This window comes from Mesoplodon mirus (assembly GCF_964341445.2).
Source record: "Mesoplodon mirus genome assembly, chromosome: 9".
Taxonomy (NCBI): domain Eukaryota; kingdom Metazoa; phylum Chordata; class Mammalia; order Artiodactyla; family Ziphiidae; genus Mesoplodon; species Mesoplodon mirus.
In genome coordinates, this window is record NC_138985.1 from 56,581,913 (window position 1) to 56,605,151 (window position 23,239).

General features: G+C 36.8%; 2 protein-coding genes across 7 annotated transcripts in view; one reads left to right on the plus strand and one right to left on the minus strand.

Annotated features, from left to right (window-relative positions):
• DYNC1I1 (dynein cytoplasmic 1 intermediate chain 1) overlaps nucleotides 1-11,905 on the minus strand; it is a 483,164-nt gene extending 471,259 nt beyond the window's left edge. For all 6 annotated transcript variants that reach the window (XM_082632152.1, XM_082632163.1, XM_082632154.1 and 3 more), the window contains exon 1: nucleotides 11,819-11,905. The gene's annotated coding sequence lies outside the window, so the exon portion shown is untranslated. The remainder of the gene's footprint in view (nucleotides 1-11,818) is intronic.
• On the plus strand, nucleotides 1,698-14,174 carry PDK4 (pyruvate dehydrogenase kinase 4). The gene is made up of 11 exons (XM_082632164.1): nucleotides 1,698-2,041; nucleotides 3,034-3,175; nucleotides 4,230-4,301; nucleotides 5,052-5,236; nucleotides 5,405-5,491; nucleotides 5,947-6,024; nucleotides 8,137-8,213; nucleotides 10,007-10,105; nucleotides 10,304-10,414; nucleotides 10,603-10,716; nucleotides 11,904-14,174. Exons 1-11 carry the CDS (start codon nucleotides 1,927-1,929, stop codon nucleotides 12,045-12,047), a joined length of 1,224 nt encoding a protein of 407 aa, XP_082488290.1. The 5' UTR covers nucleotides 1,698-1,926; the 3' UTR covers nucleotides 12,048-14,174.
• Nucleotides 14,175-23,239: the final 9,065 nt, after the last annotated feature.

Genomic DNA, 23,239 nt, shown 5'->3' on the forward strand with positions numbered 1-23,239 from the left:
CAGCCCAGTTACCATAACTGTTGCCAGTCCAAACAGCAGTTCCTGTCACAGACAAATGACAGAGAAGAATGTAATGTACTGTGAGAATCCCTGGTAAATATTGTTGGATGGGATGACATGCACACAAAAGTTTGGTGACCTCAGTTCATATTTAGCCCTTAGCCATCTCTATGAACATCATATGACTTCACCTGATCTTTAGTCACCCCACCACACATATGGGAGCACTGCGGGGGAAGTCAGGTCAAGTGATCAATGGGGCTTTCCTAAATTAAACCTGCTTATAATGCATCATTTCCGTTGCCTTTCCTCTCAGATTAAAGAGTAGAATTCTTTGTAATATATATTTTTGCCTATTCCAGATCCCACACACAGGGTAAGAAAAGCAAATGAATGCTTTTCTTTTACTTCTATTCTTAGGATGCATTAAAGAAAAAGGAAGGGATTTTTTACCTTAAATTGCTTCATCAGAGAGTTTTATTTAGTCTTTTGACTTCTTGAAAATTTTTGTTGTTGCTGTTGTTTCATGGAGCTATGCACATATGTAAAAAGGATTCAGAATACAAAGATATAAATCATAGTGGTATCAAAACCTATCTCCAAGTGGAGATGCAATTTGGAACTTTCCTCATGTTTCCACAACTGTCTAATCTTGAGTAGCAACAAAGCAGAGTAGGAATCAGAAAGATGCATCAGAGATGGTCCCAAACCTGATCTCTTTCAGGGGAGAGGTTCAGAAAGGGACAAAACAAGAACATAAATAGCTACAATATAATGTCATAAGTGACAAAAGCCATATTTGTAAGAAGGAGCAGGGAGAGGCAATCAGGAAAGATATCTTGCAGCACACAGTTTGTGGTGGACATTTACTGGTATAAAATAATGTCTTAAGCAAAGATTTGGATAAAGGACATTTCATACAGGAGGACAGAGTGAGCAAATGCTCTGGAGAAAAAAAAAAAGAGTCAAACTGACAACTCAGTCCCCTTTAAATCTTGTTTTTAATTAAACGAGTTAAGCCTAATGGAAGGAATGTATTACCGGAAGGAAACAAATTGATGGCTTTTTATCGCCACAAGAAAAAGTAAACGTACTTTGGGCTGCTCCTCAAGTCCCACCAAAAGGAACTTCCAGTTCCCGACTTGTGCTATTCACCGATGGAGAAAACGCTGTAAGAACTCTAGGCTGTTTATTCTTTTCGCTGTCCAATGGCAGAGAAGCCCATACTTCTGGACGCAGCTGATTAGCTACTGTAAAAGCCCCGCTCCGAGCAAGGACCAATGATATCTCCGAGCCCAGATTCTTGGAAATAGCTTCTGGCTTGGAATGCGTGACATTGAGACAGGCTCTCACTTGTAAACAAGGTCGAGTCTGGGCTGGCCCCAGCCCACGCTATCCGGGGTCCGGTCCCAAGTGGCTGATCTTGAGCCCACGTACCTCCTGACGGCTGCTTTGGCTTCCTGTTGTCCCCTTACGCCTCACAGCTTCGGGTGCCAGGCCTCCGCGTCCTGGAGGCGGGGCCCAAAGTTCGTTATCTGAGCTGACGGGCACGCCTCCAAGCTCAGGAAGCTCTCTAAGTTGCAGTGGCTCCTCCCGGTTGGAGCTTCGCGGGCGGGGGATGCGGGGGGGCGGGGGATGCGGGGGGGCGGGGGTGCAGGGAAACAAATAAAACCTCGGGAGGCGGCGGGTGGTGACTGGACACGAACTTGAGTCTCAAGCTACCTACTGCTCCATCGACTCACTACCCGATTCCTCCACCGCGAAGCACCCCCGAACCTCAGCCCAGGCCGGGGAGCACGAGCCCGCCAGCCACCTGCTCTCCCCGTCCGAACGCGCCCCGCCCCTTCAAAGGCCCCAGGTCCTGCTCCCCGCAGCCTTCACCCCACACACCAGCCCCAGCTCGTGCCAGGAACGGTGGGCATCAAGATGAAGGCGGCACGCTTCGTGATGCGCAGCGCCGGCTCCCTGGTACCCCGCGAGGTCGAGCATTTCTCGCGCTACAGCCCGTCCCCCCTGTCCATGAAGCAGCTGCTGGACTTCGGTGAGTGGGGACGTAGGACCCGGGCGGGGACTGGGGAGCTGCCTTAACTTTCAGACCCGGTGTAGGGAGGGCTGGACTCATTACTTAAAAAACCTGGGGTCCGCTTTCCTGCTGAACCCTGGAACCTTGAAGCCAGCACACCTTGCCTTTCTTAGATCTGCCTTCTTTCTGACAGTTTGTGCCTGCAGGTCAAGGCCACTTGCAGCCCCTGATGCTGGATGGTTTGAGCTCATCTTTCCTATTCTTTCTGTCCAAAGTTTTCAATCAAAATAGTTTTTGCTTTCAGTCACCATTTAACAATGAACTGGAAACTTCATCCCCTCCTTCACTGCATAGTACTTCTTGGAGAAGATTCCTAATATTATAAAGTAGCTTTGAATTAACCGAGATTTTATCCTTTAGCCACCCTCCACCCCTCCACAGGGCTCATCTCTCTGTATTCCTAACGAATTTCTTTGTCTCTTTAGCTTTATCGTTATCTATATATTTGCATTACTGCTGAAAATATTTACAAACTTTCTGCAGAAATCTTATAAAGAAAATTTCAAGGATTTAAATGTGGTATTATTTATCACTAGTCTGGAAACATCAGGACTTCTACCCCACCCCTTTTCCCTTCACTGCAGTTTCATATCTAGAACTCTGTGAAGGATGTTGTCTCCCTGACATTGTGATTTGACTAAATCCTGCATTCTTTTATGAATACTAAGAGCCTTGGGATATTATGACTTCTTGGAAGTGAATCCTCATCAAAAAGAGAAAACAGTAATTCCCATATTTGGTCACTTTTTAAAAAAAAAAGAAAGAAAAAGACAAAAGACAATAAAGAAGATGCTTACTCCTGAATTATCTATAAGCAGTTACCCAACTGAGAGTGAAATATAATTTTGTAATAGATACATGTGTGTTCACTATTGGATAGTTAATGCTACTCAAATATATAATTTAGATATACTTTTTTCCAAAAACTAAATAAATGCAGTTTATTACAGGTTCAGAAAACGCATGTGAAAGAACCTCTTTTGTGTTTTTGAGACAAGAGTTGCCTGTGAGGCTAGCCAATATCCTGAAGGAAATTTATATCCTCCCTGATGGATTAGTAAATACCTCTTCAGTGCAATTAGTTAAAAGCTGGTAAGTGGTGAACCATTCTGAAACAATCTCTAGTTTTAAGATAGTTATCTGAATATGAATTCTTATAATATATTAACATCGTAATTGGAAAACAGGTGGTTTGAAGCTTAAATACTTTGAAAGATATATTTTCTATTAATTTAGGGTAAGTTTGATATTGCAAAAAGAATCCTGTCCTAGAAATAGATACAAATGACTACTATTTAGAGAGGGCCTAATCTTTGTTACTTACAAACCAATTAACAAACCAATTAACAAAGCAGGCCCGGGATCAAATCATGCCTTCCTCTTTTCCTAGTTGTGGAATCCTTGCCTAGTGTCTTATCTCTAGGCCTCAATTCCCCCATCTATTATTGAGGAGAATAAAGTGTATGTCTCAAAGGGATATCTGAGTGTAATTAAATGAGGTAATTCATTTTAAAAGCACTTAGAACAGTACCAGGCACACAGCCAGCACTCAGTGTCAGTAATTATCTCCTTTTGCAAATAAGGATACTGACTTAGGGTAGGTAAACCAAAGGAGCAGATTTTCAGAGAACAGAGCCAGGTTATGCACTGAGGCAGATATGCACCAGACCTTCACCCTAACCCACTGACTGTACAACTTTTTGTTTGTTGATTTAAAAAATATATGTATTATGCACCCATTAAACAATTGCAATCTGAAACATATTCAATCCATAGTATTTACTGCTGCTTTCAAGGCTTCTTTCTATTCACCTATGAATGAATACAGGAGGAAAAAAATATGAAGCCTTTCTGTAAAAGTCATTTCTAAATGCTTTTGCTATAAAAATAAAGACATTTGACAAAACAGAAAACTGAATAGTGATCTAGGATAGTTAAACATAAATTTTAAGTTAGCAAGTTGAGGGTTAAATTTGTAGCTTTCTTTTTTCTAAGACATATGTTTTCCAAATGTCTTGGAGGAAAGTTTTAATTTTAAACATAATACGTTCTCTCTTCAAATCATTTGGAAAAAAGCAATCTGTTTTCAGCCACTTGTAAGTGACTATTCAATTTTAAAACTTAAAGCACACCTGTCGCTTTACAGGTATATCCAGAGCCTGATGGAGTTGGTGGAATTCCATGAGAAAAGCCCAAAGGACCAGAAAACATTATCAGAGTAAGTTTTAGAATAAGTGTCTAAAACTTTGACTATTTCGAAACATCAGATTTTTTTAAGACCTCACTTAAAGGATAATTTATAATAGTATCCTGAATAATAAGTAACTACCCCCTTACAAATGACAAGTTTGGGCTTGTTGGTTTTTTAAAAGCAATAGAGAATTATGGCATTGTAAACGATGCTGAGGATGAAAAGTGTAGAGGACTTTTTTAAAAAGGAAATCTATTTTTACTCTAAATTTAGTATGATGATTCGATTTGTAGAAGGATTTACTGTTACATAATATCAATGCACGTTGGTGTCATTGTAGAGTACACATTTTCTTTCAGAGTAATTGACAGTTTCTAGCTATAAGAATGAGAAATAAGAATCTTTTCTAAATCTTACAAGGAATTTGAAGTTTTTTTCACAGTGGCATTCTAGAGCCATCTTAAATATTACTTATTTTTTTAATTATTTTTTTTAAAGAGAAAGCTTAGTGAACAACTGGAATGAACATACCACTCAGAGCTGATATTTTACATGTAAGCTAAAAGCAAAATAAATCTGTTTATGAAGCTATCTCCTCTACTGTAGTCAAAGAATCTGTAGCGAGAGTGTTAGTAAAGCTTCATCCAAACATTGTATGATTTGATTTGCTTGGATGGGTACTTGAGAAAGGCTTTACCTTCTTTAAAGTAATCTAAGAAATATAAATTAATGAAACTTATTTGAACTTCTACTAACCATATGTGTGTTTTGGCTTAGTTTTGTAGATACTCTCATCAAAGTTCGAAATAGACACCATAATGTAGTTCCTACAATGGCACAAGGAATCCTAGAGTATAAAGATGCCTGTACAGTTGACCCAGCCACCAATCAAAATCTTCAATATTTCTTGGATCGATTTTACATGAACCGTATTTCTACCCGGATGCTGATGAACCAGCACAGTAAGTTAGTTCATCATGGTCATGATATATAGAGATGGGTGTAGAATATAAGCCATACTCTAAGTAGATATTTCACTACTTGGTGGATCACATTCTTTCTCAGAGGTAGTTCTGTTCATTATTATCCTGATTTTTATAACAATATTCTTTGTTTTTATTTTTCAACAGTCCTTATATTTAGTGACTTACAGACAGGAAACCCAAGCCACATTGGAAGCATTGATCCAAACTGTGATGTGGCAGCAGTGGTCCAAGGTAATTTCTAGGTTTCTGCATTTCCCTTATTGAAAATGTACATTATCTGATTGACACATCTACTGTTGAGGTGACTCTGAATGAATTACTATTCAGAGTGCTCCATTTATGTTTTTATAAATACTGTAATGAAGGTCCTTTGTTTTTGAGAGTCAAGTGTTTAAATATTCACTTATATTATAAAAAATCCAAACATCAATAGCTAATGTGCTATATTCTCATATATTATATTTGATATCTGAAGTGCACATATTCCTATAGCAACAGCTATAACTTAAACACTGTGTTCATTTTTTTCTTCAATAAAATATTAAAAATTTATTTTTCCATACACATAAACTTGTACTCTAATGAATATTTTGGATTAAGGGTAGTGTATACACTGAAGATCACTTGAAAATTTTACTTGGCATAAATTCACTTAATCATTATGGAAAAAAACCCTTCCATTCCAGATGCCTTTGAGTGTTCCAAGATGCTTTGTAATCAGTATTATTTAACATCTCCAGAATTAAAGCTCACACAAGTGAATGGTAAGCTATAAATTAAATATATTTTTATCTATGGAAAAATTCAGTGTTCTCCCAGTATGATTACTTCTTGTAAATACAAAGCAATGTCTGTGTTCCTTTTTTGTCTTCTGAACTTGCCTAAAATTTGTACACATTTTGTTTTGAAGCCAAGGTTCTCTTTATCTCAACTGGAAAGTTCCAACTGAGTATATTCAATTGCTAATGAAAATTCATAAAGAAGAATGGTTTGAACAGATAATTTAGAATTTAGAGTAGCAGCTAAGTTTCAATATCTTTGATCAAAGAAAGCTTGCTTACTACAGAATACAGGAATAAGGAGGTCAGATTAGGAGGAATCACTTGGTAGTGGAGATACGTGCCTAAAGAGGTTACTTATCAGATCTGAAAACAAAAACACTTTAAATTGCACTATAAGAAAGAAGCCAGTCACAGAAGGACAAATACTTGTGATTGCACTTATATGAGGCATCAAAAATAGTCAAGCTCATAGAAGCGGAGAGTAGAATGGTGGTTGCCAGAGGCTGAAGGAAGCAGGGAGATGAGGAGTTGCTATTTAGTGGGTATAAAATTTCAGTTATGCAAGATGAATAAGTTCTAGAGATCTGCCGTACAACACCATTCCTACAGTTAACAATACTATATTGTACACTTAAATATTTAAGAAGGTAGATGTCATGTTAAATGTTCTTACCAATTTTTTTTTTTTAAATTTTCACTATAAGTATATATCACTGTTTTGGAAGCAGAGCATACTTCAATAGCTGCAACTCTAGGGTACCTAAAAGGATAAGGTCTTCCCACACTGAATGAATTAATTACAGGATGAATGCAAGGCACTATTTTTATCTTATCCCATAGTTGCTTCTCAAAGCAAAAGAGTACACTTAAATTGGAATAACCTCCTTTCAACTCAAAGTAAACATCTTTTTCAAGTAATAGTTATTACAGGAACAATGTTTGTTGGTGAGAATTAAAATCAAGTTGCTCAAATTAAGAGTAGCTTAAACTCATGGATTGGGGATAGGGAAATGTAATGGATTGCTAAACTAAAAGTAGGGGTACAAATAAAGATTGAAAATATTTTTAAGCATTAACAGCATTGTTGCATAATACTTGTAGATAAACTGCTTGAACTGTTTGATGAAATAAAGAGGGAACTGTGCCAGACCTTGTTTTCTGATTCAAACTTTGCCAAGACCTGGAACACCAAAGAATAATACTTTTATTTTTCTTTTCAGAGTATTATGAGGTTTTTGTTTCTATTTTCTTTAGCCTCTTGGTGAAATTTAAGCATATTTAGCCTATGGGATTTTATGTTTAGTTGATAAAAATCAAGAATAATCAGATGGGGCTTCCCTGGTGGCACAGTGGTTAAGAATCCACCTGCCAATGCAGGGGACGTGGGTTCGAGCCCTGGTCCAGGAAGATCCCACATGCCGTGCAGCAACTAAGCCCGTGAACCACAACTACTGAAGCCCGCGTGCCTAGAGCCCGTGCTCCACAACAAGAGAAGCCACCGCAATGAGAAGCCCATGCAACACAACGAAGAGTAGCCCCCGCTCTCCACAACTAGAGAATAGCCTGCACGCAGCAACAAAGACCCAATGCAGCCCAAAAATTAAATAAATTAATTAAAAAAAAGAATAATCAGATGTGTTATTTTCCCATGCATTAAAATTATAGCTAGCTAGCATCAATTTTGATGTTATTCTGTAGACTTACATTTTTCTTCTTTTTTAAGATGCGTATAATTTTAACTCTGCAATTGTCCAGTACAAAAGTTTTGAAAGTAGAAATAACTAATCCATGTCATCTAATTTAGAGCACCCTTGTTTTGCATTTATCTGACTTTATGCATTTGTAGAGAAATGCAAAAATTAATCACAGAGCACAAGGTAGCAACTGTAATAGCATTTTGAACATAAGCCAGTTGTGGTTACTGTTTAAAGGGAGCTTCTAAGGTAGGATTTTAGAGTGAGCAGGATGGGGAGTATTCCAATTCTGTTTAAATCTAAAATATTAATCAAATAGATGTGAGTTTATTTTAATGAAATATTAATATTCAAATTAATATTTGAAATATTAATTCTAAATTAGCTTAATTTTTTCTAGGAAAATTTCCAGGCCAACCAATTCATATTGTGTATGTTTCGTCTCACCTGCATCATATGCTCTTTGAACTATTCAAGGTAAGACACTTCACAATAATTGCAATTTTGTTTTTTTTAAATGTTAACTGGTTACATTTTTATTTCCTTTATCATTCCCTACTGAACAGGAGCCTCACTGTCTTCTCCCAAGCATGCTTCTGTGTCCTAACAAAGAGAAGCTACAAATGTTTGAAAGGGTACATGCAGTTCCTTGTAGCATCAACACGTATTTGAGAATGCACAATATGAGTCACTATATCTCAATGCTCCCTGTTCCCATTATTTTTTCAGGTGTCCAACAAAGCACTAGTCATTCATGCATTCATTAAGGAAGGTCGTGGGGTGAATGCTTCAGTGACTGAGGCCTTGTTATCTCCATCCCCATAGGCCGGTCCAACTCTAAATCCAGAGGTTCAGGTCCAGAATTACTGGAGGTGGCAGGGTCCCAACCTATGACTAGAATATACTCAAAGGACAGTCAGTTCCTTCAGTGATCTACTTTAATGTGCATATGAATCACCTGGGGGTTTTGTTAAAATTCAGATTTTAATCCAGTATGTCTGGGATTGGGCCTGAGATTACTAACTTCTAATAAGCTAACAGGTGATGCTGTGGATCCATGGTCCACACCTTCCATAGCAAAACAGTAGGGTAGGGCTTCTCAAACGTTAGTGTGCATTAGAATCACCTAGAGAGCTTTTAAAACACAGATTCTTAAGCCTGTCCCAGACATTTTGATACTCTTGACCTGAGAATCTACATTTCTAACAAGCTCTTAGAGGATGTGGATGTTACTGGTCTGGGACAGCCAGGTACTAAGAATCAAATCCTGTCCCAGGTTCTGAGCCCAAACTGAAACTCTATACTTGCACCAAAAGATAGGAAAACACCTGAAGCTTTGTGATGGTTCCTAAGAGTCCCCTGGACTGGAGAGGAGGAAGTCTTCAAAAAAAGTGAAATCCTCTTCTAATTCTGATGTAACTCTTCACGGAACCTACTGTTTCCTAACTTATTCTAATGTTAATGCAATGAGGTATTGATTGTACTACAAACATCTGATCTATTTTATTTCTCTTCAGCTAATGCTTAAAAGCTTAACATTATTGTATAGAAAGCAGAAAGCAGATAACCTATCAGAAGAAGGGTAGAGAGGAAAATGGGTAAAATAAACCAAAACTTTATTTGTATGAGACTCATCTACTTATCTGAAAACTTGTTTGAGCGTCTTCTCTGTTCAAGGACAAAAGATGCTTTTTTGTTGATTTGATTTACTTTTAAATTGAATGGTCCAACTCATACAGTTATTTTGCCATCATTGGTAAAAGTTGATAATCAAATGCAAATTGAAATTTAATTTAGAATTATTTACTATCCTTTTAAATAGTAACAACCTTTTCCCAGCAAATTTTATAAAAGCCAATAAATTGGTTCAATGATTCACTGTTTATTTGTTATGTACCCGTCTTTGGTGCTTAGATGTAAAATGTAATGGAAAGTCAGAAAAGAGAAAGCCAGGAAATGGACTATAAAAACCCATTTCTACATTTAAATTAAGCTTACAAATAAGAACTTGACAGCTAGCAGAATTGTTTTTCCATTAGACATTACTCCCAGTAGCTATATTACATGGTAAATGAATACTTTTCATTATACCTCCTGCATGACACAATCATAAATGGCTATTTACAGAGCTATTTTACTACTAACTTAAAAAAATAAAATAAGAACTTTGAATTACCCTCTGTGCTGCTTTCATTTTAAACATAAAAAACAGTTATTTATTGTCCCTCATCCTCCTGCCATTGAATTCCTTACGGTTTTGCTTTCTTTAGAACGCAATGAGGGCCACAGTTGAACACCAGGAAAATTGGCCTTCCCTGACACCAATTGAGGTGATTGTTGTCTTGGGAAAAGAAGATCTTACAATTAAGGTAACCATTCTGTTTTTCTTTTGAGTCTTTCTTAAGAGAATTTTTTAAAGAGTCAATAATAATAAAGCTCTCTGCTTTGAACAATAGATCAAAGTCATGTACACCAGGTGACTTTTAAATGAAGGAAAGACATTTTTATATAAACAAATGCGTATTGTTTTTAATGTGTAGCTCTGATGACGGGTTTGTTTGTTTAAGATTTCAGATAGAGGAGGTGGTGTTCCCCTGAGGATCATTGACCGTCTCTTTAGTTACACGTACTCCACTGCACCAACGCCTGTGATGGATAATTCCCGGAATGCTCCTTTGGTAAGACCAATTATATGGCTAAGTTCATCCCAGCCTCCTACTTCTAAATGTAGAGCAAGGATTACAAGGAAGTATTTAGGCAAGTTATAATCAATTTAGTTAAATTGGGCATGGGGGTTATGAGAAAGCATTTGGTATTCCTATGATCATGTTCACCACTTTGTCAGTAACTGATCTTTCCCTTCTAGGCCGGTTTTGGTTATGGCTTGCCGATTTCTCGTCTCTATGCCAAGTACTTTCAAGGAGATCTAAATCTCTACTCTTTGCCAGGATACGGAACAGATGCTGTCATCTACTTAAAGGTATCCTTTAAATCCAAAAAAAAACACAGCATATTTCTGAAAAGACTGCTGCTTTTACAGCCCTGAGTTCTACGGTCCACAGTGAATACCCAAACTGAGTTAGTGCAAATAATGACCACAAGTCATTATATTTTCTATTTGGTATGTGTAGATATATTATTTAATATTTAATGTGGTAACGTATCAAAAAGGAAGTGGGCCAGGCTACTTGCCTCAGTGAAGCTAAATTGTTTCCCAAGAAGTGCATTAGTTTCTGAGTGAGGAGATGCTCATTTGAATTTTTTAAGGCAAATCCTATCGGCATCTGTAAGAATAGCTATACTTTTGTTTTACTTAGACTTGTGGGAAATACATATATGCTAATAATATTTCAGACTAGAAAACAACTGATATCAAGATACTCAAGACCTTAAGCTGACCTTGTTAGAAATCCAGGGAGAGGAAAGCTGACTGCTCAGAAGTTGTCAGTGGGGTGCCTGGCATTTCCTGTTTAAACTTTAAAATTTGGTACATGTTTTTTCCACTTCTGATAAAGCCTCAATTTATTTGTTAAGGTCACTGTCCTGATGCTGTTAATCATTTGCCAACTATTTCAAATGAAAATATATTCACAGTTATTAACAACTAAAACATTAAGCTTCTAGGCTCCCATTTTGTGCAAGGGAAAATGGGACCATTTGCCGCATGGTCTTAGAACACCTGAAATAGTTATTCATTTCTTAAATAGTAAAAATGTCTTCAAAGTATTGGAAAAGGTTAACATATTATAGATTTACAGTATCAGATTTTAATAGATCAACAGTATCAGGTTAGGACTCTCACTTTATCACACATACAAAGGTTTTGCCTGGAAAACCTATTTGCCTATTGCTATTCAACTCTATGGCATCAGCAATATCCAAACAAGGGACATGTGTAACTATTGAGCACAAATACTGTTACCTAATTTATAACTGTATATATATTGTTTTAGCCCCTATGGGGTGCAGATAATACTTATTTTTCAGTTTTCTTTTATACAATGCCTAGCATACCATGGACTCTGGTGTGCTCTTATTACTAAATCAATTAAAAGAATGTATTTGAATGTTTGAATACTTACCTCTGAATTTATTTTGAATAATCACTTCAGGTACAAATTATGCGGTGAATAATTTCTTTGGTTTTTTTCCTCCCCCTTCTTTGAGGCTTTATCTTCTGAGTCTGTAGAGACACTCCCAGTCTTCAACAAATCAGCCTTCAAACATTATCAGACGAGCAGTGAGGCGGGTGACTGGTGTATCCCAAGCAAGGAACCAAAGAACCTGGCAAAGGAAAAAGTGGCTGTGTGAGGAGGGACCCTCAGGACGCTTAAAGGGATCAAAGTGGGTCTATGCCAGTGCTGCTTCCTGAATGTTTGCATGTGAACTCTTGTTTTCTCAAAAACAAACAACAGCAACAAAAACTCCTTGGTCAGAACACTGTGAAGAGGAAGAAAGCTCCTTTCTGTGACCCAGGCGAGCACAGTGCAGGACTACAGGAGTTCATGGCTGGCCAGCTCTTTATTCTCTTAACTTAGAATAATGTATGAGTTTATATCAAATCCTGAAGAAGAAATAAGCCTCAGTTTTCCATCTCTTTATCAGCAAGAATGGGAAAGAGTGAGAAGTGAAGATGTAGGCTAGCAGTTTCAATGACTGATATTTTAGGCCACTGGTTGATGTTACAAGATACTGGTATTTATGGATTATCAAGTGTCAATGTACCAGTACTTTCCTGTCATTCAAAGGACTAGGGCTTATTTTATACTATATGATTAGAAATGTATGTAAACATACATTTCATATATATCTATGCACTCTAGAGATGAAAAACCAGTGACTGAAATAACATTTACTCTGAATGAGGAGGAATGAGCGAACACATTTTATTCTAAGTTGCAGCCAAGGCATGGGCCTATGTAAAAACTCAGAAGAAAGCCCCTTCTGATAAATACAGTGCCTTTATTATGCTGCTTTTCCTGTTCACACCTCAAATAAGAAGTGAACACTTATTGCCAGGTGCCTTGTCTTGGTTGAATTTTAAAATATGCACTGATTTCAGGATGTTGGCGGTTGGAGGGACAGAAGAATTACCAAAGTGATAGCAAAATCTCACCTTGCTTTGTTTATAAATGAAACAGAAGTAGATTGGAAAAACCAGTGTTAGGGAAAGAAATCATGCATTCAGAACCTAACTCAGTAGGAAGGGCTGTTCTCTACACTGCAGTGGTGGTAATCCAAAGGCATCTATTTTCTAGGCTTAAAAATATGTATTTTTTATATATTTAATTATATTCTCTACACTTCACCATTAACATGTCTGATAAAAATTTGTAATTAACCAATAGCTCAAGAACATTAGAATTTAAATACTTCTTAGAGTATTTTTAACAAATAGCCTGCAAGTAAGAGGTTTTCATGCTATCGATGCTGATGCTTTCATTTGTGAATCATTGTGAATGAGAGCTAATGCATGAAAGCTGTAATGCATATGGAACTTTGGGGGAGTTCAAGTATAATATGCAGGTTGACAGGGCAGTCTAGCACATTCCTCTTAGAGAAGAAATGAAAAAACAAAGGAAAGTAGTAAGGAAGGAAGGGAGGGAGGGAAGAGATGGGAAGGAAGGAGAGAGGGAAGCAGAAGGCAAGCATCTTGCTATATTCCCCACAAATTATTTCAAGACATGACCCATATTATCATGGATAAATTATTTGCAAGAGAATGAATTGGTGTCTTTCAAAACAGTATGGCTTCTTTAAATGGTTCTCTCACTCTTGCAAGATAATAGGCTTAAATGAGATAATAAACTCTTCTGTGTCAAACTGATGTTTTAAACCAAGATATCGAAAAAAAACTAGCATTTCCTGTTTTGTAAAATAATCAGCACTGTCTATATGTTGAGTTTAACATTTGTGTTTAATCTTCTCATGGCCTAGTGTTGTGGTGCTTCTGGTAGTGGCCATAGAAGCCTCAAACTATTTGTTGTGGATTTCAGATTTTATCATCAGAAGTCCTGGAAGTGACTTTTCTTGATGGTGAGACTCTGGCTCATGCATTTATTGATTATACAGAACTATTTGCAATAGGTTATTTGACTTTTCAAAATTTTAAACATTTTTGCATGTAAATTCTTGTATTTACCAAAGATTTAAAGCAGTTAATTAATAGTTAAACACTGTGAACTATCTTTAAAACACAAGAGAAAAAGAAATGTTGGTATCTCAATAACATCAACTGTGTAAATGGAGTTCTATAAAATAGAAATAGTCCACATTGGTATTTGTGAAATCTATGGAAGAACTTTAGGATTCTAGTGGATGGAAACTGAATGTTCAGGCCCACTTAAATTATTAATGTATAAATTGTGTTTTTGTGTCTAGGTTATGTACGGAGAAATGTGACAATTTTTACAATAAATATTTTTTATTATAATGGTAGATGTAATCTTTTAAAGTTCTTTTCTCAAATTAATGGAAAGTACTAAGAAGAATTTGAGGTAAAGTTTTTCCTCACTTTACACCAAGTCTAATTTAGCTACATATGGGGTATAGCCTTTAAAAAACAAAACCTTAAAATCTTAATTTTTAAAGAAAAGATACTTTATAGCATTCCAGAAATTTCTGGTTCTCCTTTGCTTTCTTGGTTATGCTCCAATAACACATAGTACAATGTGTGCTTATCTACATGAATAAATTCAATAATTGTTTTTCCAATGCATACACTCTCTACTTTTTTTTTTTGTAAATTTACTTAAGAGTCTCACTTAGTGACTGTATTTACATAGCAAATACAGTGGAGTATCAAAATAATTACCTAGATAATTTAGGTTCCCAAACAATTACTAGATTAAATATCTGAATAATAATAGGGTAGAAATAGGATAGGAAGTACTAAATTAAGTGGTGACATGTTTTATCTTTGCTATCTTCACACTGTCTTTCTTTACTAATTTAATCCTACTTTATCATTAGACAACATTCTCTGCCTACCTCCATAATGCCCTTACTGCAAAGTTTTGCAAAAAAACAAAAAAGGAATAGAGGGAGGAAGAAAGGAAGGGAAGGAGGGAGGGAGGGAAGAAAGAAAAGCAATTAGAATAAAATAAAATTAGTGGAATATGTTTGTCATGACTGAATTCTAAAATCTTGTCAGAATAATCCTATGTAAATAAAAAATGCCATCAACTATGGCATTAGACCCTAAAGAACCTATACTGAAGCCCTTCAGCAATGACATGCTTCTTCACTTGACTACCTTCATTTCTTCTTCTGTCAAGGAAGTACTGCACTGTGTCTAAAGGAAGCCCAAGAGCACACACTCTTACATACCTACACACATGGGATTAGCTGTACAGTTCCCTTGAATTAAGCAACTTGGGAGGTAGGGGGTTAGCATGTGCCCTGGGCTCAGAACCTTCATCCCCATTTCCACAAAAACTGCAAGGCTTCAAGTCCCACAATTCTCCATTTATGGACATGTACATCTTTTCGACTCAATGTGTGTACCCCCAAAGGATACTAATTTTCAAGTTCAACAAAGTGGGCTGAATTTTCATTAAAACTGTCTTTACACCATTTCTCCCAAATTTCAAATTTGGCTCGAAATGGTAAGAACATTTGATCTTAACTACAATAACATATGCAAAAAGAGATTACTGTGACCTAGCAGTTTAAGCATTGGCCTTATAATTTCTTTATTCTCCTACTATGCTTTCAGGTACTGTACTTACATTTAGATGTGTAACAACACTGCAAATGTGCATGAAATCTCCAGGTCACTTTGGTCTGTCTTGATGAAAGTATTGAGGAATTTTCATAATTTCACAGGAGCTTATGTAAGAGGTCCCCAACCCTCCACCATGAACACTTAGAGCAGTAGGCTTCTATCTCCATTAACATTCTATCCATACATCTTTTAGGGGATTTTTTCACTTTTTACCTTGTATCACAGTTACTTAGGCACTCAATAAACATTTCCTGGATGGATACATGAATAAACACATAAATAAACCTCTACCTTTAGAACAGCATCCCTGCGTTTAAAAGCAGATTGGAACTCTGTGTTAAACAAACATACATAAAATTTTATAAGATTTTATGCTTTAAATGATATTCTAAAAGTTTTACAACATTGCAGAAACTCTGGAATATTTTTCCAAGCCAGAAAAATTGCAACTGATCTTGTTTAAAGTAGCTCTACATTGGTGGCCTTTGGCCATTAAAAATTATCACATATTTCAAAAGAAATGAAATAATGGATAAAAGTTATAACTAACTAATGAAATTTGAGCAAATGGGTTGGTATTTCAGATTTTATTAGTATTCTTCCTTCTTGTTCACCTTGGACTCAGATAAAAAAATATCACCATTCATACTTCATGGCCTCTTAATGGAAATGAGCAACTGCCTTTTAATGAGATTTTTCAGTTCCTACTGAAGTGCAAATAAACATAAAAAGCCACTCAAAATCAACAGAAATGTCAGTAGCCTTGAAAACATGTTGAATCTATTAAATGATGTGAAAATGATGTGAACTGTCTTAGTGATAAATCCAGCAATGAAATAATAAAGTTTATCAGCAGATTATAAAACATCATTCTCATGTTTACTGCTATTATTCAATGTAATGAAAATAACACAGAACTGGTTGTCAAATAATGCAATATAGCTAGGAATTATTTATGAGCATATTATTTTCCATAAATGTAAAAGGATGCTTTAGCATATAAGACAAATAGCCTATTAAATGGCAAAGTCTTGAGTTTATTTTATCAATTCCATTAAAACACTGCCCTTTAATGTGTTTCTAGCCCCCAAAATACACTTCGGTATTTGGCAGAATTGCCCTTAACTCAGTTTTTTTCTTTTAAATTCACTTTTAAGAATAACAAAATATGTTTGAAATTATAGCTTTGTGACCTGAAAATGAAATAAAAAATTGAAAACAAAAATGAAAAACTTATACCATATTCTTACGCAATTCTCTTTACCTATTTGAGTCCCAGTTTTCTCTTCTACCTATGTGAAATAACTAAATGAATTCTAGTGCTTAAGGAAGACACTTTTAATTCTAAATTCTTTTAATCTATTCTCATAACAAGTAAAAACATTATTTCTTTAATTTTACATTTATATGAAATGATGGATGTTTACTAAACTTATTGTGGTAATTATTTCATGATGTATATAGGTCAAATCATTATGTTGTACACCTTAAACTTATGCAGTACTGCATGTCAATTATATCTCAATAAAACTGTAAGGGAAAAAATGAACTGTCACATAACTGAATGAATGAATGAATGAATAAAAGTTTTTTAAATACATTAACAGTGATGAACTTTATTTTTAAAATTTTAATTTTATATTGGAGTATAGTTGATTTGCAATGTTGTGTTAGTTTCAGGTGTACAGCAAAGTGATTCAGTTATACACATACATACATCTATTCTTTTTCAGGTTCTTTTCCCATATAGGTTATTACAGAGTATTAAGTAGAGTTCCCGGTGCTATACAGTAGGTCCTTGTTGATTATCTATTTTATATATAGTAGTATGTATATGTTAATCCCAACCTCCTAATTTATCCCTACCCCCTTCCCCTTTGGTAACAATAAGTTTGTTTCCTAAGTCTGTGAGTCTGTTTCTGTTTTGTAAATAAGTTCATTTGTATAATTTTTAAATTCCACATATAAGTGATACCATATGATATTTGTCTTTGATTTACTTCACTTAGTATGATAATCTCTAGGTCCATCTATGAATGAATGAATGAATGAATGAATGAAGTTTTTGAATCTATATTTTCTAATAATTCTTTACTGAATACCCTGCCTCCAATTTCTCTTCAGTCCAAACTAGGCTTTGCATAATATCACTGTCAAGCTCAGAATCTTTTGCTGCCTTCCCAGTGCCTAAGAATCTGATATTTATAGTTTTCTACAATCCAACCTACACAATCAACCTTACAACCTATACCTTCTGTTACTGAACTGTTTAGTATATTGTCTTCTAAATATGCAACGAACATTTTCCTTTTGATCACTGTAAATATGCCTGCCTGAAATGCCCTTCTTCTCTTCTCTGCCTTTTTCCTAAAAGTTGCTCAACCTTCTAAACCCAACTCAAATTCCCCCCTCCATGGACTGAGCATCCCAGTCCAAAGTGCCTTCTCTCCCAACTTCTTCCTCTAAGCTCTCACGTGGTCAGGACCATTTTAGTATTTAGCATGTAATTCCTAAAGTTGCTAGTTAAATGTTATAGAGAGGTATAAAATCCAGAAACCCAATTAGATATGTTTTCCCTGCAATCCAGGACCATGAATTACACATACCTATATGAAAACCATGACGTTAAGCCTGGCTCATGTATAGTAGACATCAAAAATATTTCTTGATTAATATATTTTTGATGAGTTGAGAAAACAGAGAAAAGCAATGAAATAATTCCTGATTGAGAAGATTATTCTACTGATCTAAAACCAAAGCCACCCATCATAACACCAAGGGCCCTCAGCATTTCTTCTCAGTCTGGGAAGGATCCATGTTTATGTCCAGATGGATCGTGCCTATAATATATACATACAAACTAACTTAAACCTTTCATTTCAGGCTTAAAACTAGGTCTGTGTCCCCAAGGAGCTTAGAGTCCTGTTGAAGAGTTAAAGAGACACAAATGTGTGAGAAGTTAAATCATGACCAAACATTTTACTAACAGTTCAAGTCAACAGTAGAGGAGATGCCATAATTCCTAATATACATAGCCAGGCATATTCACTAACATTAACTGCTATAGAAATTTAAAGAAGGAAAGGTGATTTCAAGCTAAAGTGACTAGGTGGAAAGAGGACAATTTAGGGGAAGTGGGGAAAAGACCATGAAGAAACTATCCAGGGAGAAGGTGGGAAAGGTATATTGGAGCTCAACTAAATATAGTCTAATGTCTAGATGTGGTATCTGGGACATCAAAGAGCCATTTACTAGGATAGTAAAAGGATCAAAACAGTTCTGTGGACTAAAACCTTAAGATCATATGTCTCACTGTCAGTTTATTTACAAAATAAAGTGCAGCAATCAGCACAATCTTCTTAAATGAGAGATTAATTTAATATTTGAATAATTAAAGAGAGAATCTGTGGTATGTTGACTGATGAGTGAAAACAGTGGGTTTTCACACAAGTGTCATACTGGTCAGACATGTAGGACTCTGGAGCCAGGCTGCCTATATTTCCATGCCAGCTCTGCCACTTAATAGCCATGGGAAGTTACATAACTTTTCTCTGCTTAAGTTTTCTGATCTGTGAAATGGGGATAATACTATAGCACCTTCCTTATAGGAATGCTTTGAAAATTCAAATGAGTTAATATATGTAAAGCATTTATAACATTCTTTGGCACATAATAAAATTTATATAGATATTTGCTATTTTATCAATAATGTTATTTAAGTATTAGATACTGGATCCTTCTATTAAGTTCGATACAAATAAGTGGATAGCAATAAAACTAAAGTACTGTTCTTCAGACATGAAGTCATACAGTGTGAGCATGCAATATCAATGATAGTAACAAATTTGCTCCAATATGCCCTACTGTCCGATTATGACGCTGGGATTAGATTTTTAGGTCAAAGTATGGTCTGTTGACCTGAAACTGCTGAGTAAGGCTAAAACCTGTTCAGGAAGGGATCAAACGCATACCTTGACCTCTTTGGTAATGCTGTCCAACCAAAAACTGGGTGGATGGTGATGCCATGTGTTAGCTAATGAGATCCATTAACTCTTTTAGGTCCCTTTGAGAGCACTGCACAAGGCTGCACCTCCCAGAACACGGAGAAGAAGCTAGCTCACTGCACATTATAAACAAACATATAGCACTTTGCCCAAAGCACACTCTCAATAATTGTTTGTCGAATGGATGAAAAGAGACTTAAACCATAAAAATAACAATTAGGCTTCAGTTGTTCCCCAGGCAGCCTCCTTCCCCTTCTAAATATCATATTTCATCTTGTGAAAGCAGAGCTCCAAATGATAACAAAAGCAAGTACAAAACACGATTTTTAAAAAGCCTTTGAAAACAGTTCCCTGGCATATTGGAAAGTAGAATATATTTTCTTATTTTTTTTTTCTTAGAATGTCTGACAATGGTTCTTTGTAACTGAAAATATATCCTGCATTCTGTTTATAGAGTCAGATGTGATTCTTATCTTCACCTAGTCCAGGTAGTTCCAGGCAGGATTTTACTTACCATGCACTAATTTGGAGGAAATTATTTTAGGGATAAAACTTGCCACTGAACTTGAGGAAACAATTTTTTAACCACAGATAATCTACTGGTTATAATATTGACTTGATCTTTTTAAGCTATTATTTCCATTGGCAGAAAATATTTATTTCATGTATTAGAACAGAAATTGGTTTCACTATACTTCTTTCTTCTCTCTCTGACCCCTTTTAAATTGAACATTAAGTAGGCAAAAAAGAAAATTCTACAGAATTTATTATGTGACAGATATTTTTCTAAGGATTTTTTTTTTTTTTTTTTTCCGGTACGCGGGCCTCTCACTGTTGTGGCCTCTCCCGTTGCAGAGCACAGACTCCGGACGCGCAGGCTCAGCGGCCATGGCCCACGGGCCCAGCTGCTCCACGGCATGGGGGATCCTCCCAGACCGGGGCACGAACCCGTGTCCCCGGCATCGGCAGGCGGACTCTCAACCACTGCGCCACCAGGGAAGCCCTAAGGATTTTACATTAATTAATTTTTCCCTCACAACAACCCTTATATTATTAACTCTTTTGCATAAATGGACTTCTTTTATCCTCACAACATCTGTAGTGTTATTATCCTACCCATTTTACAGTTAGGAAACTGAGCCACAAAGCAGTCCAGTAAGTTGTCCCTATCAAGGGACAGAGCTGGGATTTGATTCAAGGCACTCTATACTCCAGAGCTTTTGCTCTGAAGAAACAGTCCTTCTTTGAGAAATTCAGGGAGGACGGCAACAAGTCAGAGTGATGCCTGAGGTCATGCAAATGTGTAACCCATAGCTAGTCTACAAGGCAGAGGGACACTGTCACTGACCTCATCACGAGGAGCCTAACCAACCAGCTGCAGGTCCCTGTGTTTCTTCAGACAATATTTTCAGAAGTCCCTACCTACTTGCAGAGCCATCAGAAGTTTGGGTTGTTAGACCAGCTCAAGCTTTCAACTGAATGACACTTAACCATTCTTCAGGCATTGAGGCAATTCACTTACTTATTCAACAAGTAATCAGCAAAGATTTCTTAAGCACCACATGATGCCACGCACTAGGAACACCATAATGAATCACAACGATTTCTATGCTCAAGGACATTATAGTCTATTTGTGAACATAGAAATTAGGTTTCTAAATATTGATATGTTTTAATATCTTTATTTATTCATATTATCCTGAGAGTTAGATACAAGATTTCTGGGGCAGGGACAAACTATTTATACTTACTTACAGTAAAAACTGCATCAGTTCCCCTGGCCCCAATCTTTCCCCCTTCTAAGGTGATTCAGTGAGAGCCAGACATCACATTACACTTACTGGGATCTGTACTACAGGTGAAGAACCCCCCCAAAATCTGGGAGTTTATCTGGAAGAGGAACAGCTGTCTCCCACTCCCTCCCTCCCTTTGTGAGACAGTGAGCAAAAACTCTGCTCCCTGATGTACACAAACTCTCCTTCAGGAAAGAAAAGGAAGGATCCTGTGTGCTTACCCTTTGGAATGTAAATAAATATTTCCGGGGGCCATATGACAGGTTTTGTCCTGGCAAAGCCCACTAACAATTCCTGGGGAAATAAAAATAGAATCTGGATAATAAAATAAAGTCTGACCTTTTTTACTTTTCCTTTGTGCTTCATCCAGTTTCACTTGTTCACATGAGGCCGCATGCAGAGGCCTTGCACCTGAGGTTGCACACGACACCGCAGTTCGAGACTGTGTGCAAAGACACTACACCCGGCACTGCCATGTGGAGCCACGCCCAACCTGCCAGAACTCCACCCCTCCCCCTGCTGTGAAGTACCCTATAAAGCAGCTCCTCCTACAACCTGTCCGGGAAAGTGTGTGCTCTAGAGCAAGAGCTTGCACCTCTCTTTTCTTTGATCAAACAATAAAGCTTTCCTCCGCTTACGAACAGAATTCAGTCTTGTTCTATTGGTTCGAATGACACCAGGCAGCAGGACCATCACTGAGGAAGTTTCTCTGGAAAGAACTCTGCATAAGGGTCTTATTCCAAGACAACACTTGGAATGTCTCCAGGCCCAGCTTTGGTCAGGTGCCTTTTTCAGAATCAACCCATGTAAACATGGGGGTGAAATGTTCTAAGTGTCCAAGGCTTAATCATGTGCCTACCCACAGGGCTAGAGGAACGGGGTTGTGGTGATAACTGATCCAATTTAAACCATATAGACTGAGAAGGATAACACAAAATGAGTAGAGATGTTTCCCCGAAGGAAAGGATGGTAGCAAACCAAAAGCGTGTGTCCACTACAGCAGGAAAGTGTGAGTCAGAGCACAGGTGGGGAGAGTTTTACTAGGTAGGGGGAAAAACGTGTCCTCCATTATAGTAAGAGGAAATCATGTGAGTTAGATCACGTTTTGGTTGTTAAAGCTTATCTGTAGAGAAGGGAAAGATGAAGTGATCAGAGATTTGAGGACAGAAAATAGCTTTAAAATAATTGCAGAGAGTAGGAGGATAAGCTATGAGAGAACATATAGTTAGGTACAGTGGGGAGAGGAGAGAGGTTGTTGACTAACCCACTCAGTTGTGTGATATCTCCCGTAACCTACTCAAGAGTCTGGATTAGGGGTCAGCAAACTGTTTTGTTTGTTTTTCCTGTCAAGGGTCAGATAGCAAATATTTTAGGCTTTGTGCACCACATATGGTCTCTTTCACATATTTTTCTTGGCCTTTTAACAAATCTTTAGAAATGAAAAAACTTTTCTTAACTCCTTGACTGAGCTGTAGTTTTCTGGTTTCCATGCAGGCAGGGAAAACATGGAGGGTTACTTACATCTATGGTTGTGAATTCGTCCAACAGGTAAAAATGAAAATAAAGAGACAATAAAGTTTAGAGTATTTGTGAACAAGTGAATGAAACCGAGTCCACTAGACACTGAAGTCACCAATCACTCATTATTTATTGATAAATTCAATTAACATTGCTTAGGTGTCTGTCGTGTGCCAGACACAAAGCTATGTTCTAGGGATACAATGGTAATCGACACAGGCATGATCTCTACCTTCATGGGGTTTAGAGCCTAGTGGGCAAATACAGATTAATTTTAAAATAACAAATAAAAATGTATAATTATACCTGGATCAGTGTATAGTATATACAAATTTTGCAGCATAAAAAATTCAAGAAATATAACATTCTTCTATTCTTCCAAGTCAAATTTAACTTGCTTTGAGTCCCTATACTATGTCATACCCCCATCCCAAATCATTATGAGTTTCTCTCCCTTCAGGG

Excerpts from the sequence above, each read along its gene's own strand:
- PDK4 (XM_082632164.1), top strand. The coding sequence starts at position 1,927 with ATGAAGGCGGCACGCTTCGTGATGCGCAGCGCCGGCTCCCTGGTACCC. Across the intron at positions 3,176-4,229 it reads GTGCAATTAGTTAAAAGCTG|GTATATCCAGAGCCTGATGG; the intron begins GTAAGTGGTGAA and ends GTCGCTTTACAG. Across the intron at positions 10,415-10,602 it reads ATTCCCGGAATGCTCCTTTG|GCCGGTTTTGGTTATGGCTT; the intron begins GTAAGACCAATT and ends TTTCCCTTCTAG.